The following is an 18,632-nucleotide window of genomic DNA, read 5'->3' as shown; positions in this document are numbered from 1 at the left end:
CGTCGTTTGATATTTTAGGTATATCTTCATCCTTATGGATTTTGGATTCTGGTGCCTCCCATCATATGTCATTCAATTTGTCATCTTTTATTTCTTTTTCTCTCAGTTCATCTATATCTATTGTGACTGTTGATGGTACTCCTATGTCATTAGTAGGTGTTGGTTCAATTGTTACATCTTCTTTATCTCTTACTAATGTTTATTATATTCTGAGTTTTACTTTAAATCTTGTTTCTGTTAGTCAATTATGTGAGTCTGGATACCTAGTCTCTTTTTCTTCATGTAATTGTTATGTTCATGACCTGTAATCTCAGAGGTTAATTGGGACAGGCCATAGGCAAGGAGGACTCTATATTTTAGATCAACTCAAATTACCAGAAGTTGTAGCTTCGAGTGTGGATTTATCGTCTTTTCATCTAAATCATTCATCTTCTGATTTTTATTTATCGCACTCTCGCTTAGGTCATGTTTCAGCATCTCGTTTACAGTTTTTAGCCTCTACAGGAGCATTAGGACCTTTAAAAAGTTTTGATATTTCTGATTGTAGTGCTTATAAACTGGCCAAATTTTCTGCCTTACCATTTTCTAAAAGTCTTTCTTTTTCTTCTACTCCATTTAATCTTATCCATTCTGATGTGTGGGGACCCTCTCCTATTCCTACAAAAAGGGGGGGGGTCAAGGTATTATGTTTCATTTATTGATGATTGCACTCGATACTCTTGGGTCTATCTTATGAAACACAGGTCTGATTATCTTACAATTTTCAACAACTTTAGAGCTCTTATGAAAACTCAACATTCTAGTGTCATAAAGTGTTTTCGTTGTGATTTGGGGGGTGAATACACTTCGAATCAATTTTCACATTTACTTGCTTCTGATGGTACTATTCATCAAACCTCGTGTACAGATACTCCTGAACAAAATGACGTGACTGAACGAAAACATAGACATATTGTTGAAATAGCCCGTTCATTTTTATTGTCTGCCAGTGTTCCTAGTGCCTTTTGGGGGGAAGCAATCCTTACTGCTGCTCATGTCATTAATAGAATTCCAACCTCACACAATTCAGGTTTGTCACCTTTTGAAAAATTGTATGGGTATGCTCCTGTCTATTCTTCTTTGCGTGTTTTTGGTTGTACTTGCTTTGTCCTTCATCCACATGCAAAGCGTAATAAGTTAGCCTCTCGGTCTGCTCTTTGTGTCTTTCTGGGTTACGGTGTTAGTCAAAAAGGATATCGTTGCTTTGATCCCGTTAATCAAAAATTGTATGTCTCTCATTATGTTGTGTTTCTTGAGCATATTCCATTCTTTTCTATTCCGGCTAGTTCGCATAATATGACAAAGTCAGATCTGCTTTGCATTGATCCTTTCAATACTGATACTGAGGAAGATTCACCCACAAATCCTACTAGTAGTTCAACTGAATCTGGTACTTTGGTTTCCGATATATCCGTTCCACATGTTCCTCGTTTTGCCACTACCCAATTATCTCCTGAGGTTGCGGATGATCCTTCTCTCCATCGTCGTCAATCCACTCGTGTTCGTAAGTTTACTAAACTACCGGATTTTGGTTACTCTTGTTATTCTCATTCTTTTGCTTCATTTTTTGCATCTATTCATTGTCTTTCTGAGCCTGGGTCCTATAGAGAAGCTGTTTGTAATCCACTTTGGCAGAGTGCTATGGCTGAAGAACTAACTGCTTTGCATCAGAGTCATACATGGGATATGGTTCCATTGCCACCAGGAAAACATACTATTGGTTCTCGTTGGGGATATAAGATCAAAACTAAATCTGATGGATCTATCGAACGATACAAAGCTCGTCTTGTTGCTAAAGGTTATTCTCAGGAGTATGACATAGATTATGAAGAAACATTTGCTCCTGTTGCAAAAATGACAACTGTTCGTACTCTGATTGCTATTGCTTCTGTTTGTCGATGGAGAATATCTCAGATGGATGTCAAGAATGCATTTCTAAATGGTGATCTTCATGAAGAAGTTTATATGACACCTCCTCCTGGTATTTCACACAAACCTGGTGAAGTTTGCAGGCTTCGTAAAGCACTTTATGGTCTCAAACAAGCACCTCGTGCTTGGTTTGAAAAGTTCTCTACAGTGATTACTTCGTTTGATTTTCATCCTAGTAATCATGATTCAGCATTGTTTATCAGATGTACGAGTGCAGGTCGTATTCTTTTATCATTATATGTTGATGACATGATTATTACTGGTAATGATTCTGATGGAATTGCTTCCTTGAAGTCTGAGTTGGCTCATTGTTTTGCTATGAAAGACTTAGGTATACTACACTACTTTCTGGGCATTGAGGTTGCTTATTCCCCGAAAGGTTATCTTTTATCTCAGTCAAAGTATATATCTGACCTGTTTGAGCGTGCTCGTCTTACTGATAATAGAGTTGTTGATACTCCTATTGAGACTAATGCTCGATATTCTCCATCTAATGGCTCACCTTTGTCGGATCCTAGTTTGTACAGAACTATTGTTGGAAGCTTAGTTTATCTCACCGTGACTCGTCCAGATATTGCGTATGCTGTTCATGTGGTTAGTCAATTTGTTGCTGCACCAACTACAGTTCATTGGGCTGCTGTTTTTCGTATTCTCAGATATCTTCGCGGCACTCAATTTTAAAGCATTTTATTTCCTTCTACTTCATCTCTTGAGCTGCGTGCATACTCTGATGTGGATTGGGCTGGTGATCCTACGGATCGCAAATCTACCACTGGCTTCTACGTTTTTCTTGGTGATTCCCTCATTTCTTGGAAGAGTAAAAAGCAAGATGTTATTTTTAGATCTTCTACAGAAGCTGAGTATCGTGTCATGGCGTCAACTACTTGTGAGATAGTTTGATTGCGTTGGTTGCTTGCAGATATGGGTATCTCTCTTCATCAACCTACTCCGTTATATTGTGATAATCAGAGTACTATACAAATTACGCGCAATTCAGTTTTTCATGAGCGAACGAAATATATTGAAATTGATTGTCACATTACTCGTCACCATCTTCAGATTGGTACCATCACATTGCCTTTTGTTCCTTCAAAGCTGCAGATTGCTGATATGTTTACCAAGGCTCATTCCGCTTCGCGCTTCCGATTTTTATTTGACAAACTCTCAATGCTTCTGGCTGTAGCATCGTGAGTTTGAAGGGGGATGTTAGATTATATAATTTAGATTATATAATCTAATAGAATTATTTGTTTTGTTTATAGCCTTGAGGGCAATTTAATCTTTTACCTTTTCAGTTTAGGATTTAGATATAGTCTTTTACTTTTTCAGTTTATGGTTTAGATTTTTTTTGTAATTAATTATATAATGCCTTGTACTCTTTATTTCTCAATCAATTTTTGGATTCAATAATATGATTAGTTTTTCTCTTCTCTTATTTTTTACATGTTAGTCCAGTTATACTTCAGTTACGGTTTACATACGATGAACTCTTTGTAATTATTTTTTTTTTATTTCTTTTTCTACAAAGGAAACAACATGAGGGATCCATTATCATCTCTTCTATCTATTAATCTATTTCTTGATATGTAGCTGCTTCAAACACTAGATCTCCTTCAGACGCTATGATCTTTGCACATCTCCACTTGAGACTAGGTGTGCAACCTTGCAATGGTTAAATTCATTCAGACAATATATCTAAGTAGAACCTAACTACTGACAATCTTATTCAAATCAACTACAAAATAGAGATAGCATTTAGTAATTTTGAGTTTAATTTTTAATTAGAAGTTTAGAATTCGTTCATTGAGTTTAATTTTTAATTAGAAAGTGTATAATTAAGTGAGCTTGCTTATTGTCTTTAGTTTAATATATAGATGTTGTATATATTGTTAGTTTATTATTTTTATTAAATTTGTTTATTGGGTTTAATATATTCATCATGTGAGCTGCTTATCTTAATTATAATATAAAAATTTTCTTCTTTGCAGATGAATATGGAAAGAAATTGGAATTGAGATTTTCTTTTTATGAAGAATGATATTTATATTTTTCGAAAAGATGTAATATTATCATAAAGATTCAATTTAAGAAGGTTTTTATTTTTGTATAGATTTAGTATGAATCCAAAGTTTGTGGATTATGTGTATATATTTTCTATTTGAATTGTATGACATATTTTTAATATGTCTAATTTAATAGTAAGAAGATTGATTTGTTATATTTTTATAATATTTTAATTGATGTTGTTTATAAGGATTTAATTAAATAATTTATAGTGTAAATATAATAAATAATAAATTTATAAATAAATTTATCTTTTATTAAAAAAATTATATTTTAAATAAAAATAATTTTTTTAATCCATTAACAAATTTATCTCTTTCCTAAAAACATAAAGATAATATTTTTTTTATACATGTTGAAAAACGTTGTCTGTGAACGGAATTTTAACACGTTTAACAAAGCTTTTCCAATAACTTAGACAGTAGTACATAAAAGTCTTTCAATTTTCTTTCCTGGCAGTGGACTTTTATTTATTTATCCGAGTTCTCTTCCCGACATTTGGTTTACATTCCCTTGGTCATTAAAAGAAACAAATCTCTCTTGCATGTTGCTGTAATGTTATATACACCTAACTCTTAGCATATTAATTGCTTGTCAACAAGGTAGAGCTAGCTTCTCCTCGTCCATGGCGTGCTGCATCAAACTAAATCTCAACGTTGATGTCAACAGTTGCCTAAGTGGGATGTGGGCAACGCTGCAATCGGGTAGGCCAAAATCTGGTATCAAGAAATTGGAAAAGGGAATGACAAGATTGAGAGGCAAAAGAGACGACATCAAGAACAAGATCACTGAAGCGGAGCGTGAAGGGAAAATTCCGACCAGCCAAGTGAGCCAGTGGCTACGAGAGGTGGAGATATTGGAAGCCAAAGTGGGTGACATCGACCAAGATTTCCAAAGCATTAGTGAGTATTCACCCCCTACCTTTTCCCTTTTCCCTTTTCCCTTTTCATGCCAATTCAAATTGCCACTCTTTGTGTTTTAATTCATAGGAGCTACTGCTTTTATATCCGTCTGCTCTATGTTTCATCAGGTTGCTTCAGTTGCAATTGTTTCAATCGAACTGACGGCACGTCGAGTAACCCAACAGAAGCTTTTGCTGCACATCTAGAGGATGCAGAAAACGCTGTCACTCAAACACAGCAAGCAGGAGATGATGTTCCCATCAGAGAGTCATCAAATTGCTGCTCCATCATCCCAAGAGTGGCGAAGAGGCTCGACGAGGCTAATGAATTGATGAGCCGAGCTGGTGGCCTGGATCCGATTGCCACAGTTGGTCCTCCAGAACCCACCCTGATGCTTCCCATCTCACACCGATCGCCTGTTGGGATCGAGTCGGATGTGGAGGACATTGTGGGCTACGTCGATGGTCGAGAAGGCAACATCATAGGCATCTACGGAATGGGCGGTATCGGTAAGACCACCATGTTGAAGAGCATCCAACGACACTATTATAATCAAAGAATATTTGATTGTGTCATTTGGGTTGTAGCCTCCAAAGACTGCCAATTGGGAAGGCTCCAGATGGATATTGCTAAGAGTCTAGGATTGAGCACACTGCAGGAGAGTGATGATGAGCGAACTTGTGGTGATAAGCTGTTTAGATTCTTGGAGGACAGGAACTGCTTGCTGCTTCTCGATGACATTTGGGAACATGTGGATCTTCAACTGTTGGGTATGGCACACTCAGCTACTGAGCGAGGCCAACAACAGAAGCCGCGTAAGATCGTGGTGTTCACGACCCGCAGCGAGACAGTGTGTGCACAAATGAAAGCAGAAAAGAAGATCAAAGTCAAATGTCTGGATTCAGATCAAGCATGGCAACTCTTTGAGCAGAACAGCGATGGGGATGTTCTCTGCTCAGATGCTGGAATTAAGTTCGTTGCTGAAAAACTTACTAAAGAATGTGGAGGTCTTCCGCTCGCTCTTGTCACCGTCGCCCGGGCCATGTCAGGGAAAAGGTCTTGGGAAGCTTGGAAGGAAGCTCTCCATCAAATAAGGGATAAACATGAGTGGACAACTATTGGTCTTTCAGAAGATTCACTCGTCATGTATAAAGCTTTCAAGCTGAGCTACGACAGTTTAGAGAATGACTCCATAAGAAAATGTCTCTTGTGCTGTGTTTTGTGGCCTGAAGATTATGAGATCAACAAATTATCTGATTTGATACCGTGTTGGATAGGTTGCGGCATAATCCATGAATTTAATGTGATCAACGAATCTTTCGACAAAGGATACTCCTGTTTGGAAGCTCTCATGGCTGCATCCTTGCTAGAGCAATGTAGTAGCATGGATTATTATAGGGACACAGCTGTAAAGATGCACGATGTCATCCGAGACATGGCACTGTTGATGGTCTCTGGATCGGAGGGGAACAGAAGAAAATGGATGGTAAAAGCAGGAATTGGGTTGCGTGATTTGCCTAGACAAGAAGAATGGCAAGAAGCAGAGCGAGCATCATTCATGAGGAATAAGATTACTTCTTTACAAGATTATATAGCTTCCCCTTTTCCAAAACTTTCTATGTTGATTCTCAATGAGAATAGGTTTCTGAAAATGATTCCTCCGAGTTTGTTCGCAAACATGCCTTGTTTAACATACTTGGATCTCAGTGGATGTGGTATAACAGAGCTTCCTAAGGAAATTTGTAGCTTAACTGAGCTTCGATATTTAAACTTGTGGGCAAATCCTATTACAAGACTGCCGGCTGAGTTTGGTTGCTTGGGCAAATTAGAGTACTTGCTTTTAAGGGGTACTCATCTTAAGATTGTACCCACTGGGACAATATCCAATTTATCAATGCTCAAGTGGCTGGATATGGCAAACATTTTTCCTACAACTGACTGGTGGTATGATGAGCTGAAATGTTTCAAAGGGCACCACCAATTATGTGTGGGAATTAAAATTAATGCTACAACAGATAACATTGAGTGACTCAACATGTTACCACCAAATGTCTTCATATGGGACCTCACTTTGCATGGAAAGAATATTTCAGAACTTCCAAACTACGATCTGGACATTCCAAAATGGAGCTGCAGGGTAAGTGACAACCTTGAGATTCTGTGCATTATGAACCTCAGATTAGATAAATTAATTTTGGCCGCTGGCGTGGATTGCGAATCAAGTTTCGGAAGTTTAAAGATTCTCCATTTTTATAACCTAGAACTATTGGAAGAGATTTCATTGAATAGAGTTCGGCTGTACAACCTTCGTGAAATATATATTTCTGGATGCCCTAAGTTGAAGGATGTTTCTTGGGTTCTACAACTGCCATGCCTTAATCTTCTAGAGATAGATAATTGTCCAGAAATGAAGGAAGTAATAAGTAAGGTCGGGAACTCCTCCAACTCCATCTCTAGCTCTAGCATCCAGAGCTTGATTTTGTTGGACATGCCAAACCTCAATAGCATTGCAAACGGACAGCTCCATTTTCCCTACTTAAAATATATACGTGTGATCAGTTGCCCAGGGCTCAAAAAATTACCATTTGAGGTTGAAATATTAAAGAACAAATTAAAATGGATTTACTGTGAAGACAATTGGTGGAACAACTTGGATTGGGACGACGAGAACATCAAAAATTCCCTCACTCCTTATTTTAGGTAACATATATTTTCATACCAAATCATTTATTATCTATTCTGACGTATATGAAATGAATGAACATTTAGCCGTCCCTGGTTTGGATAAGTTTAATTGGCTTTTTTTTATTATTATTAATTTATAGTCTATGTTTACAAAAACACTCTCTCTGAAATGCATTTGTCTTTAGCGATTGAGAAAATTAAGACTGATCATGAATTTTAATATTTAAATAAACATTTACATTAAGACCACATGTATACTATATATTTATGGTGTCACAACTCAAAAGCCTCATCTCCTTGTATGTGTTGGCGCTTCCCTAAATCCCTGTGACACTTGCCGTCGGTGGCTCCTCAAATCAGACCTCATCGAGTACTTTTTCCCTGCCCCGAGAGCTAATGCTATGTTTACTCTAGAGTATGGATGAGAAAAGGAAAAAAATTAATGATAGAAAATTATCTTTGAAGGAAGAGAAAAGAAAGGATGAAGAAATATTTTTCTTTGCACACTTGTTTACCTTGATAGAGGAAGGTGAATACTTATGCTATAATGTTGTAAATAAAAAAAATTGCATGCATCATTTTTTTTTTGTACATAGTATAATTTTGTGAGTTAAAAAGGTTACATGCGTCATATTTTTTTGTATATGGTGTAATTTTGTGAATGCAAAAGGGGTACATGCGTCATTTTTTTTCTCATCCGCTGCTTTCCGTCCGATTTTGAAGTGATCGATTTTAGCTCCAAAATTATCCGCTGATGGATTGCGTTACTTTTTCTTCGAAAAATTTTAATGAAGTAAACGACAGAAACTTTTCCACCGTGAAAACTTTCCTTAATTTTACTTTCCACTCTCCCAAGTAAACAGAGCATAAGAGCTGCGACATGTATCTCGATCGGCTTCCCCTGTCGCGGGGCCTTCCTCCATTGCTTTGTGAACTGGATCCGAGAGGAGCTCGAGACGCAAGGTGTCCGTTGCTTCGGCTCCGACTGCTGCAGGTGCCGCGATGTAAAATTTTATAAGCAAAGTGAAATAAATGAACATTTGGCAAGATTTAGTATTGTACGAAGTAGGCAAAATTAAAATTAAGTAGTTTAGGATGAATGTCTATGCAAATTTAGGTGGCGTTTGGTTATATCCTAGGAATCGGAATGAGAATGAATATCATAGTATTGTGGAATGAGAATGTGTATTAGCTTAGGTATCATTCTTAAAAAAAATGTTTGGTTAGTTGAATATTTTCAATCGGAATGAATCTAAATTTTCTTTTTTACCTTTAGAGGAAAATAAGAGAAAAAATTAGATGGGAAAAAAAGTTGAATATGAGAGAAACATATGATGAGAGAGAATGATGAGAGAGAAAATTTGATGAAGAAAAATGAGAGGGGAAAGTGTGATGAGAGAAAATGAAGAGAGAAAGCGTGATAGGAGAGATTGAGAAGAGAAAAAGTATGATGAGAGAGAAAAAGAGTGATGGGAAAAAATGAAAAGAGAAAAAGTATAATGAGAGAAAATGAGATATTGAAGAGAGAAAAATATGATGAGAGAAAAAGTGTAACAGGAAAAAAATAAAGAGATGGAAAGTATGATGAAAGAAAATGAGTAGAGAGTGTGATGAGCGAGAATGAAGAGAGAGAACGTGTGATGAGAGAAAATGTGGAGAGAGATTGAGGAGAGAGAAAATATGATGAGAAAATGAAGAGAAAATGAAGAGAGAGAAAATGAGGAAAGAGAATGTGTGATGAGAGATAATATAAAGAGAAAATGGTAGATAATGTGTGATGAGAGAGAATGAGAAGAGAAAAAAATATGATCATAAAATAAGAATAGAGAAAGTTAGAGCCGTCAATTTGGGTTGGGCCCGTCGGGTTGACCCACCCCGTCAAATAATTTAAGCGGGTTGGGTTGGAATTTTATCAACCCAAGTCCGTCGTGGGCCGACCCACCTAGGCCCGCGATCCGCGCGGGTTGGCCCGCTCGGGCTTGGGTTGGCCCGCGGGTTGAAAAACACATGTAAGTTAAGTTTTAGGACAATTTATTATCTTTCTTTGTTATAATTTTGAAATAAAAATAATACTTTTCATCCAACATAAGTACTCGTTTGTGTTCATTTATATTTAAAATACATGTTTATGTATACATTTAATTGTATAAAACTTTTTCGAAGTAAAATGTTAAAGATATGAAATATTTTTTAATTTTTTTAAAATTTTTTGATAGGCCCGCGGGTTGGCCTGCCAAACCCGCAACCCGCCTTAGAATAGGTTGGGTTGGAAATTTCCCAACCCGCCAAGTTGGCGGGTTAGCCCGCCCCGCCCCGCCCCGCCCCGCCAAATGGTTAGCCCGCCACGGGCCGACCCGCCCCGCCACGGGTTAGCCCGTCTGACAACTCTAGAGAAAGTATGATGAGAGAAAACAATAAGAGAGAGTGAAATAAAATAAAAATTGAACAAATATACTAAGGGTATTGTCGTCCAAAACTTAATTCTCATTCTCATTCCATCAAACCTCAAGGGAGAGGGTGAGTTTCATCTATACCCAAGTTTTTGAATTTCATTACAAAATTTTGATTTCATTCCCATCAACCAAATACAAGGTTTGGGAATGAATCCATTCTTTTAGGAGCAATTTAGGATACACAGTGTTAGAGGATGGAGACGTACATGAAAAAGAAGGGTGAATCATGTGATTTTAAAAAACTAATTTTTTCAGTTTTATAAAATAAGTACATAGCGAAAAAATACGAAAACAAAACAAGTAAAAAGGCACACGTTCGGTTTTACTTTGTTTAGAGCCTCGGTGATTCTTACTCCAAAACATAGGTTCCGCGGACCTATCGATGGATAATCCGCTAAGAACCTCTTCTGAAACCATTGGAAGAGAAGATCAAGTACAAAAGAAAGAATAGAAAAACTATAACAAGCTACACTTTCAAACTCCCGAAGGTACCTTCCAGAAACAGTACTCAAGGCGCCTTTCCTCGGCTTGAAGGTGTCTCGGGTACTGTTAACCGAGGCACTTTGTGCTCATTTTACCCTACAAAATGTATTAGTCCAATACAAAAATATCTAACCTGTAAAATAAAGTTATCACAATAAACATAGTATTAAATAATAATTAGATCATGTATCTCCGAAAGCAGGATTTAGTCAGGGTCTCAATTTAGGTTTCTGAAATGAACCTAAATTAAACCAACACTTATTGTTCCCTCAACCGGGATGCGTCCTCACTGAGTTACTCTCCTCCAATGATTTACCTTCACTTACTAAGTATCGAGTTACCTCCTCGACGCCCAATCTGACCCACCAGGTATTCCTACCGGAATCGTACATCTGGACTTCGCCAATCAAAAATCGAACATCTCGATCTCTTGCCAGAATTGCACATCTAGACTTCAACCCATCAAGAATCGAACATCCCGATCTTCTGCCAAAATCTCATATCTGGACTTCGCCAATCCAGAATCGCACTTCTAGACTTTAACCAATCGGGAATCGAACATCCCGATCTCTTGCCCAAATTTCACATCTAAACTTCGCCAATCGGGAATCACACATCTCGACTGGACTTACTGCCTAGTGTTTGGTCCTCTTGACCCATTAAGTTAGTTAACCCTACACACTCGGTAATAAGGTTAGATCACAGACACATCTAACTTTCTGTCATTAATCAAAATTCATGTTTAATCATTTCTGCCAACTGCACCAACACACAGGGGATGCTCAGTTAGTTAAAGGATGATAGGTTTATTACAGTGGAATAAGGATCAATTTTCGATGGGCATACTCTTGGGGAAAAATTTCTCACTCTCTAATCATTTGACGATAAGTTATATGCTAATTTTATGATTTATCTCAATTCACATTATCTGGAAACGAATTGTAATGAATATTTAGGATGAGTATAATATTTTTTTTTTACTATAATTAAGAGCAATGTAGGAGCAATTTAGGCAAAAGAGTATTTTAAAAAAATAAATAAATAACTAAGTGATTTTTTATTTTTTATTTTTTAGATATCTTGATAAATTGTCCTGGTAGTTAATGCAAGGTGCAACAGTTCTCCATATTTCCCCAAACAACCATACTCTTGATTTCTAGTATTAAAACTAACGGCAAACCTTTGATTAACAGCTCTCCATATTTCATATTGATTTACAAAAATTCAAATAGCTGTCACCTTCAAATACAACGCATATAATTGTATAATTGAAATAAAATAATAAAAATATAAAGTTAATAATATATATGCATGAAACATGAACAAACAAAAATTAGAAACTAATGTTGTGAAGATCTAAAAGGAATATTGACAACCTACTGGAGCAAGTATCAAATTTGGTAGGAAGTTAAGACGCTACCAGCATTTAATTTTCCAAAAACAAATGATCATTTAAGATGCACGCTCTCATCTCTATCCATCAGCTTGGCTGACTTGATGACCTATTGAACCTAGAGTCTAGTAAGGCTCCCTCTATTTATCTAAGACATTTATATTATCAAGCTTCAAATTTTTTTATATTTATAGTTCTTTCAGGATTTACAGCTTTGTCTGGATAGGCAAGGTAAAAGAATTTGGTGAGCATAAAGTTATTGTTAAAGGAGCAAACAAGGAGCGGAGAAGAAATTACTTCTTGCTAGAATGAACATATTAACAGAAGAGAAGATGATAATGTTCATTGTTTTTAGAATATGTTTCTAATAAGTATAACATCTTAAACAAGTAATACTCTCACATCAATCCTCTGTAGGTTTAATTGGACACCAATCTGTCCCTGCCCCAATGTCCAATGAGAAATGGGAATCCAACTAACAAGAGATGTATAGTAGCGTAGCTTTGAAATTTTTAGTTACAATTACAAAAATATCAAATGTGAGCAGGCAAATCAGATCCTATCAAAACACAATGTTGTTCATAATCTATGAAATGGATACATCTTTCAAACAAGAAATAATCACACAAGAACTAATGAATCAAATAAGAAATTTAAATTAGTTCAAATAAGATATGCTCTAACAGAACAAAAAGAACTAAAAAGTATTTGCATGAGGTGGAGGAGAAACATGGGATCCTAAGAATTCTTGCCTAAGAAAGTTGAACATAGGACACTCGTAATTGTGAAACATGAAACGACAAAAGAAGAAAAAAAATCATTAGTGAGCATATTCTCGGGATTGAAAACTAAACAGCCGAGGCAAATCATCTCCAGCTTAGAACCCAGGAAATATTTTCAGGAGATAGCAGCCTAACCTATGTGGATCGATTTCACAAATCCTACATTTAGCCCTGCATCCTTTACTTTAACAAACGCTTGTACCCACAAACATGTAGTTACTCATTGACAATGTACTAATTGGAGACAAATTACTTGTAGCAACATGACTATGAGAAGCTAGCCTTCAAGCTGAGACACTACAACCGATTACTCCGAGAACAAAACTATTCTCATGCTCAGATAGAAGCGCAACCACCTAGAAAAGCTAATCCATCACAGATAAAACAGTTCATAAAGAAGAGATTAGCCTAGTTCACTTTACCATTCAAAGACAATCAACCTTGTAAAACATACGTTGAGCAACAGGGCATTCTATGGTTTGGTACATTGAGCAAACAACATCAAAAGGGGAACAATGATCTAGAAAGCTTTTAATAAAGATGATCAATTTACTTGGAGGTAGTCAAAATTACATTCCTAATCCGTCCACAAAATATTGTTGGAGCATATAGGCTGACAAGAGGACGATGAATTACCCTGAAAAATAAGTTAGAATAATCTTGAGCTAGTTTTAGCAGGGACACAACATGAACCAAATATATAAAAAAAGGACAGTCCGGTGCACGAAGCTCCCGTCATGCGGGGTCTCCGGGAAGGATCCATTGTACGCAGTCTTACCCTGCTTTTTGTAAGAGGTTATTTTCAGGATTCAAACCCATGACTTTTTTGGTCACATGACAACAACTTTACCGTTGCACTAAGGCTCCCCTTCACAACATTAACCAAATATAACAACTTAAAAAGAAATAGATAAGAGACTAGGATTTTTACTTGGTTACAACCTAGGTGGTTATTAATACAAGGCGGTTACGAAGTGCCACTAAAAATATCTTCTTTATTGAAGGTGGAGAATGTTAGTGTGTATACTAAAAGCTTAGCTTTTGTAAACATTTATTTTTGAAATAAAAGAATCACGTTGGTCAAATGTCTATATTTATTTGTTAAGTGTAGTTATTCAATTAATTTATATTGTTGATAACATGTTGTGTGGTGTCACACACAGAAGATCATGTTATCAAGTCTTTATAAATTATAAACAGTTGCTCACGACTGAGATGGAAAGGAACAAACCATTGGAATAGTCGTAGTGTATTTATGTATTAGTTTATCTTGACTAATAAATTACACTAGTACACTCTAAGTGTATTGAGTAGGACCATTTTATGTAAGTTCTTTTTATACTGACTTAATAAAAACTAGACCTTAGTTATTATAGAAGTGTGTGCTCTTAATCATAATATAATAACAAGCACATGTATTTATTTCTTTAACTTATCAAAGGGTGAGATTTAGCTCGGTAAATCAATAGACCCGATAAGTTGAGAAATAATATTACTTATAGTGTGTGTTGTTGATTATAGAAGGAAAATGTGTCCTAGTAATCTAGGTTGAGAATGTCCCCAAGAGGAGCTCATAAGGATTGTCATGTTAAACCCTGCAGGTGGACTTAGTCTAACATGACAATGAGGTTGAGTGGTACTACTCTTGGACTAAGACATTAATTAAAGTGAGTTGTCAGTAACTCGATTAAATTAATGGACATTCGATATCTTAAACACAGGAAGACTAACACACTCATGATAAGAAGGAGTCCATAATGTAATTTGGGATTGGTGCGGTAGTGTAATAATAACTCTCTAGTGGAATGCGTTATTATTGATGAACTTGAGTTGTGTGTTCGGGGCGAACATAAGATACTCAAGCTCGTCGGAAGGCTAAAACCAATTTCTCCTCTAGGTCCCTGTCGTAGCCTCATTAAAGCCTCAAGTCCATCCAATGAAAGCCCGCCTTCGTGTCCAAGAAGGGTCGGCCCAAGGCTTGGTGACCAAGCCAAGGGCCGGCCATAAATTCCTTCAAGGTGGTCGACCTTTGCTTTGTGCAAGGGGGTCGGCCACATAATTCAAAGTTAAGGGGTGTTTTTAAATTTTTAAAATCTTCTCTTTGTAGATATTTACAAGTTTTAAAAGAGAAATTTTAAAATTATAAAACTTTCCTTATTTGAATTAGGCCACATGGTTTAAAAGAGAGTTTCAAAAGTTTTTAAAACTTTCCTTATTTAACTATCCTCATAGTTTTTTAAAAGAGAGTTTTAAATTTTAAAACTTTCCTTTTTTTGTAACTATGTTAAAAAAAGAAATTTTAGAAAAGAAGTTTTCAATTTTAAAACTTGGTTTTAATTTTTAAAACTTAGTTTTAATTTTTAAAACTTAGTTTTAATTTTTAAAACTTAGTTTTAATTTTTAAAACTTTCCTTTTTTAACATCTACATTAGGAAATTAAAAGAGAGCTTGTAAAAATTTTATAAGAGTTTTCCTTCTTTGCTTATAAAATTTTTTACAAGATTATTTTCTTCCTTTTTAAGGGCCGGCTACCCTTGCTTGGTGCCCAAGCAAGGGGCCGACCAATCAAACTAATCATTGATTGGATGATTGAATCAATCAAGAGAAAGAAAAAGGAAAAATAAAAGGGGAAAAGGAAAAACAAGAGGAAGATTTTATTTTTTGTAAAAAGTCTTTCCTTATTTTCCTTGGACAAGTAATATAAAAGAAGGAGAGAAGAGGCCTTATGATAGATCAATTCTTATTCTCTTGTTGGTGATCTCCATTGTGGTCGGCCTCCTCTCCCTTCCTTTTCTCCTTGCTCTCTTTGTTTCCTTGTTGGTGGTGGTGGCCAAATACTAGAAGAAGAAGAAGACTTTGGGTGGTGTTCATCTTGGAGGATCGTCGCCCACACGACGTCCAAGAGGAGGCGAGGAATACGACAGAAGATCTCGAGGTTATTAGTATACAAAGAAAAGGTATAACTAGTAATTTTCTTCCGCATCTTGCTAGTTATTTTTCTTTGTAAGAATTCCAAACACAAGAGGCATTAGATTCTAGTTTTTCAAATTTGTTATTCGAGTTTGTGTTTGTTTGTTTTTCGAATTTGTGATTCGATTGTTCTTTTTGGTTAAACCTAGAGTTATATAAGGAAATTAAATATTGGCTTTCCTTAAAAGGCTTTGTCTAGGTGGTGGTGGATGATCTCATACCCAAGAAGGACTAATGCCTCGCCATGCAGTCCTGGAAGTCAATTTTGGAAATTAATATTTAATTGAATTTATAACATAGGTGGATTTGGATCAATAGTGTTAAGTTCCGCTTGTGATCTAAGTCTAAACCATTAAGAACAGATAAGTTAAATTTGGAATCAATAATATTAAGTTCCGTTTGTGATTCCTAATTTAACTTCTAAAGAACACAATAGGTTGTTTAGGAAAGGTTCGATACTTGTACAAAAAATTTTGTACGGTGGAACCGGTACGATCTTCCTAGGACCAACCAACAGAGAAGTCTCTTACACTCTTTGAATAGCTCAAGTATTAGCTAGGAAATAAATACAGAAGTTGTTGATTAATTATTAACTCTAGAGATATTTTTATAGCTTTTGGAAAATCCTATCTGTGAGTGGAAGACGCCTTCAAGAGAGTTAAAGGTGCCTTTAAGTTGAAAACTTTATCCGCTGAAGATAAAGTTTTATCTTCGGCTAACGGCTAGGGAAGATGTCTTCAAGTGCTGGATGGTGCCTTTGACACTGTTCACGGAAGATGTCTTCCCTACAGCAAATCATCTCCTTAGCTAATTTTCATCGAGCAATCTTTCGCTCTGGCTTTTCATCCCTCGAAAACGTCACGTGTTTCATTCTCGTTTGCTAGTGTACTCTTCTGCAGCACCTCGTCCCTCGAATATACTAAGGTTCATCAACTCTTTCCCATGTCATCCTTCTCGCTGGCTGCGTCTTTCGCTTGACTCTTGTGCTCCTAAGTTCCTGCACACTTAGACGTACAAGAATCAAACACAATAAGAGCTAACTTGACTTGGTTGATCACATCAAAACTACCACGGGGTACTTACAAATGCATCCTAATAAGCTCCAAATCCTCTTGAGTGACGCTCGACCAAGGATAAACAAAATACTAACTTCGTCAGTCATCAAATACTCAACTTCAATTAAAACATAAGAAAATAAAAAAGAGGGGAAGAAACCCTACCGTCGGTGAGACATCGCCACCCTCACACGTACGTATGGTTGTTCACGAACTAGCAGCCTGGAGAGGCAGCAGCCCCCTCGCATGCGGCTGCATGCGAAGTGGCCACTCGTCGCCTTGCGAGGCAACATCGCCTCGCATGCAGCCATTAGTGAACCGGTCGGCTAGCGAGGCAATGAGATGGCGGTACTACAGATAGGGAAGAAATAAGAAATAACTATAGTTAGGGCGCGTTTAGTTCAAGTTATGGTATATTACCTTAGTTATGTGATTACCAAGTAATCACATAACCAAGGTTATAGGGAATGAAACATAACCATTGGTTGTTTGGTTCAATTTAGATAATCTAATAAAATCTCATTTGTTTGAAGGTTTTAGTACATAACCTAATGTAATATTTTACCATATTACCCTTGATTTAATAATGATAATATTATATTATTAATAGTGATTTTACCATACCCTGGAATGAAACGTTGCTAACCAGGATCCACGTCGGCGTTAAATATGTTGCTGAAACCATACCCTGGAAGGTTTATTATTACCCCATTTTATTATTATCCTTTAGATAAGCGTTGCTGACCAGGATCCACGTCGGCGTTAAATAGGATTTATTAGTTGGACCACGAAAATCTGTTTCGAATCGATCTGTTTATATATATATATATATATATATATATATATATATATATAATCCTTTTTTGGATTCCTTGCCCTCGTCTTCAAGCAAAGCATCGAATCGATCCGCGGAGTGCGACGACTGCCTGATCGAGCGAGCGAGCGAGCGACCTGGAATCGATTCCGGTGTGGATGCCTCTTTCTTCCTTTCTCCGGTGCGCTGTGGTGTCATTGGCTGCGGGGGATGGGGTCGTGGATTTCGAGCATCGTTAGGGCGGAACACGCCGGCAGCGGTGGCGGACTCGGCGCGGGCCTCGGGGACTTGCCCGAGAGCTGCATCGCGGAGTTGCTGCTGCACCTTGATCCGCCGGAGGTCTGCCGCGCGGCGCGGCTCAGCCGGGCTTTCCGAGGGGCGGCTTCGGCGGGCGTCGTGTGGGAGACGAAGCTGCCGAAGAACTATGCGTACTTGATGGGGAAGGCGATGGATGAGACGGCCAAGGCACGTCTTTGCAAGAAGGAGATCTATGCGCGATTGTGCCGGTCGAATCCCTTTAATGGCGGCGCCAAGGTATCCTCGTCTCCTTATTCGCTAAATCCAAATTCCTGGATTCGGCCGCAAGGAGGATCGCCGTCACGCTAGGATTTCTGTGAGGCAGGGAACACGCGAACACGGATGGGTTTTAGTTTGGGTTTTCTAGCGTCGGTGGCAAATTGTTATTTGATAAACTTGTAGGGTTATTTTTGTCACAATCGATAAAAATTGGAGGTTAATTTTGTCTTAAAAAATTTATTAACCCCGGAATCAAGAAAAACCTCGCTTTCCTGAGGTTTTCTGATTCCGGGTTGGATGTCCAAATTGCTGACGTGTCAGACATGCATTATAACTTCGGAATTGTTGATTACTTAAACCAAACAAAGATTTTGTTGATAACCTTGGATAGATAACCAAGGTTATCAAAAATAACCCCGAATCAAATGCGTCCTTAGGGTTAACTTTGATCTCCTCCTTGCTTGTTGCCAAGAGAGAAAAATCTTGTTGATGCGAAGAGAGAGAAAGAAGCCGGTGTAAAGCGAGGGAATAATTTGATTTATTAATA

The 18,632-nt window shown here is 37.2% G+C and overlaps 2 protein-coding genes across 2 annotated transcripts; both read left to right on the top strand.

Annotated features, from left to right (window-relative positions):
- Positions 1–4,564: 4,564 nt before the first annotated feature.
- Positions 4,565–7,470, top strand: LOC122043490 (probable disease resistance protein At5g43740). The gene is made up of 2 exons (XM_042604115.1): positions 4,565–4,934; positions 5,063–7,470. The coding sequence occupies exons 1-2, from the start codon at positions 4,658–4,660 to the stop codon at positions 6,961–6,963; spliced, it is 2,178 nt and encodes a 725-aa protein (XP_042460049.1). The 5' UTR covers positions 4,565–4,657; the 3' UTR covers positions 6,964–7,470.
- Positions 7,471–17,779: 10,309 nt separating this feature from the next.
- LOC122044322 (F-box protein PP2-A13-like) lies at positions 17,780–18,175 on the top strand. The gene has a single exon (XM_042604827.1). It carries the CDS (start codon positions 17,780–17,782, stop codon positions 18,173–18,175), a length of 396 nt encoding a protein of 131 aa, XP_042460761.1.
- Positions 18,176–18,632: the final 457 nt, after the last annotated feature.

The sequence above is a fragment of the Zingiber officinale genome, chromosome 2A (genome assembly GCF_018446385.1).
Source record: "Zingiber officinale cultivar Zhangliang chromosome 2A, Zo_v1.1, whole genome shotgun sequence".
NCBI lineage: Eukaryota > Viridiplantae > Streptophyta > Magnoliopsida > Zingiberales > Zingiberaceae > Zingiber > Zingiber officinale.
This window is presented reverse-complemented; position numbering and strand designations above follow the sequence as displayed.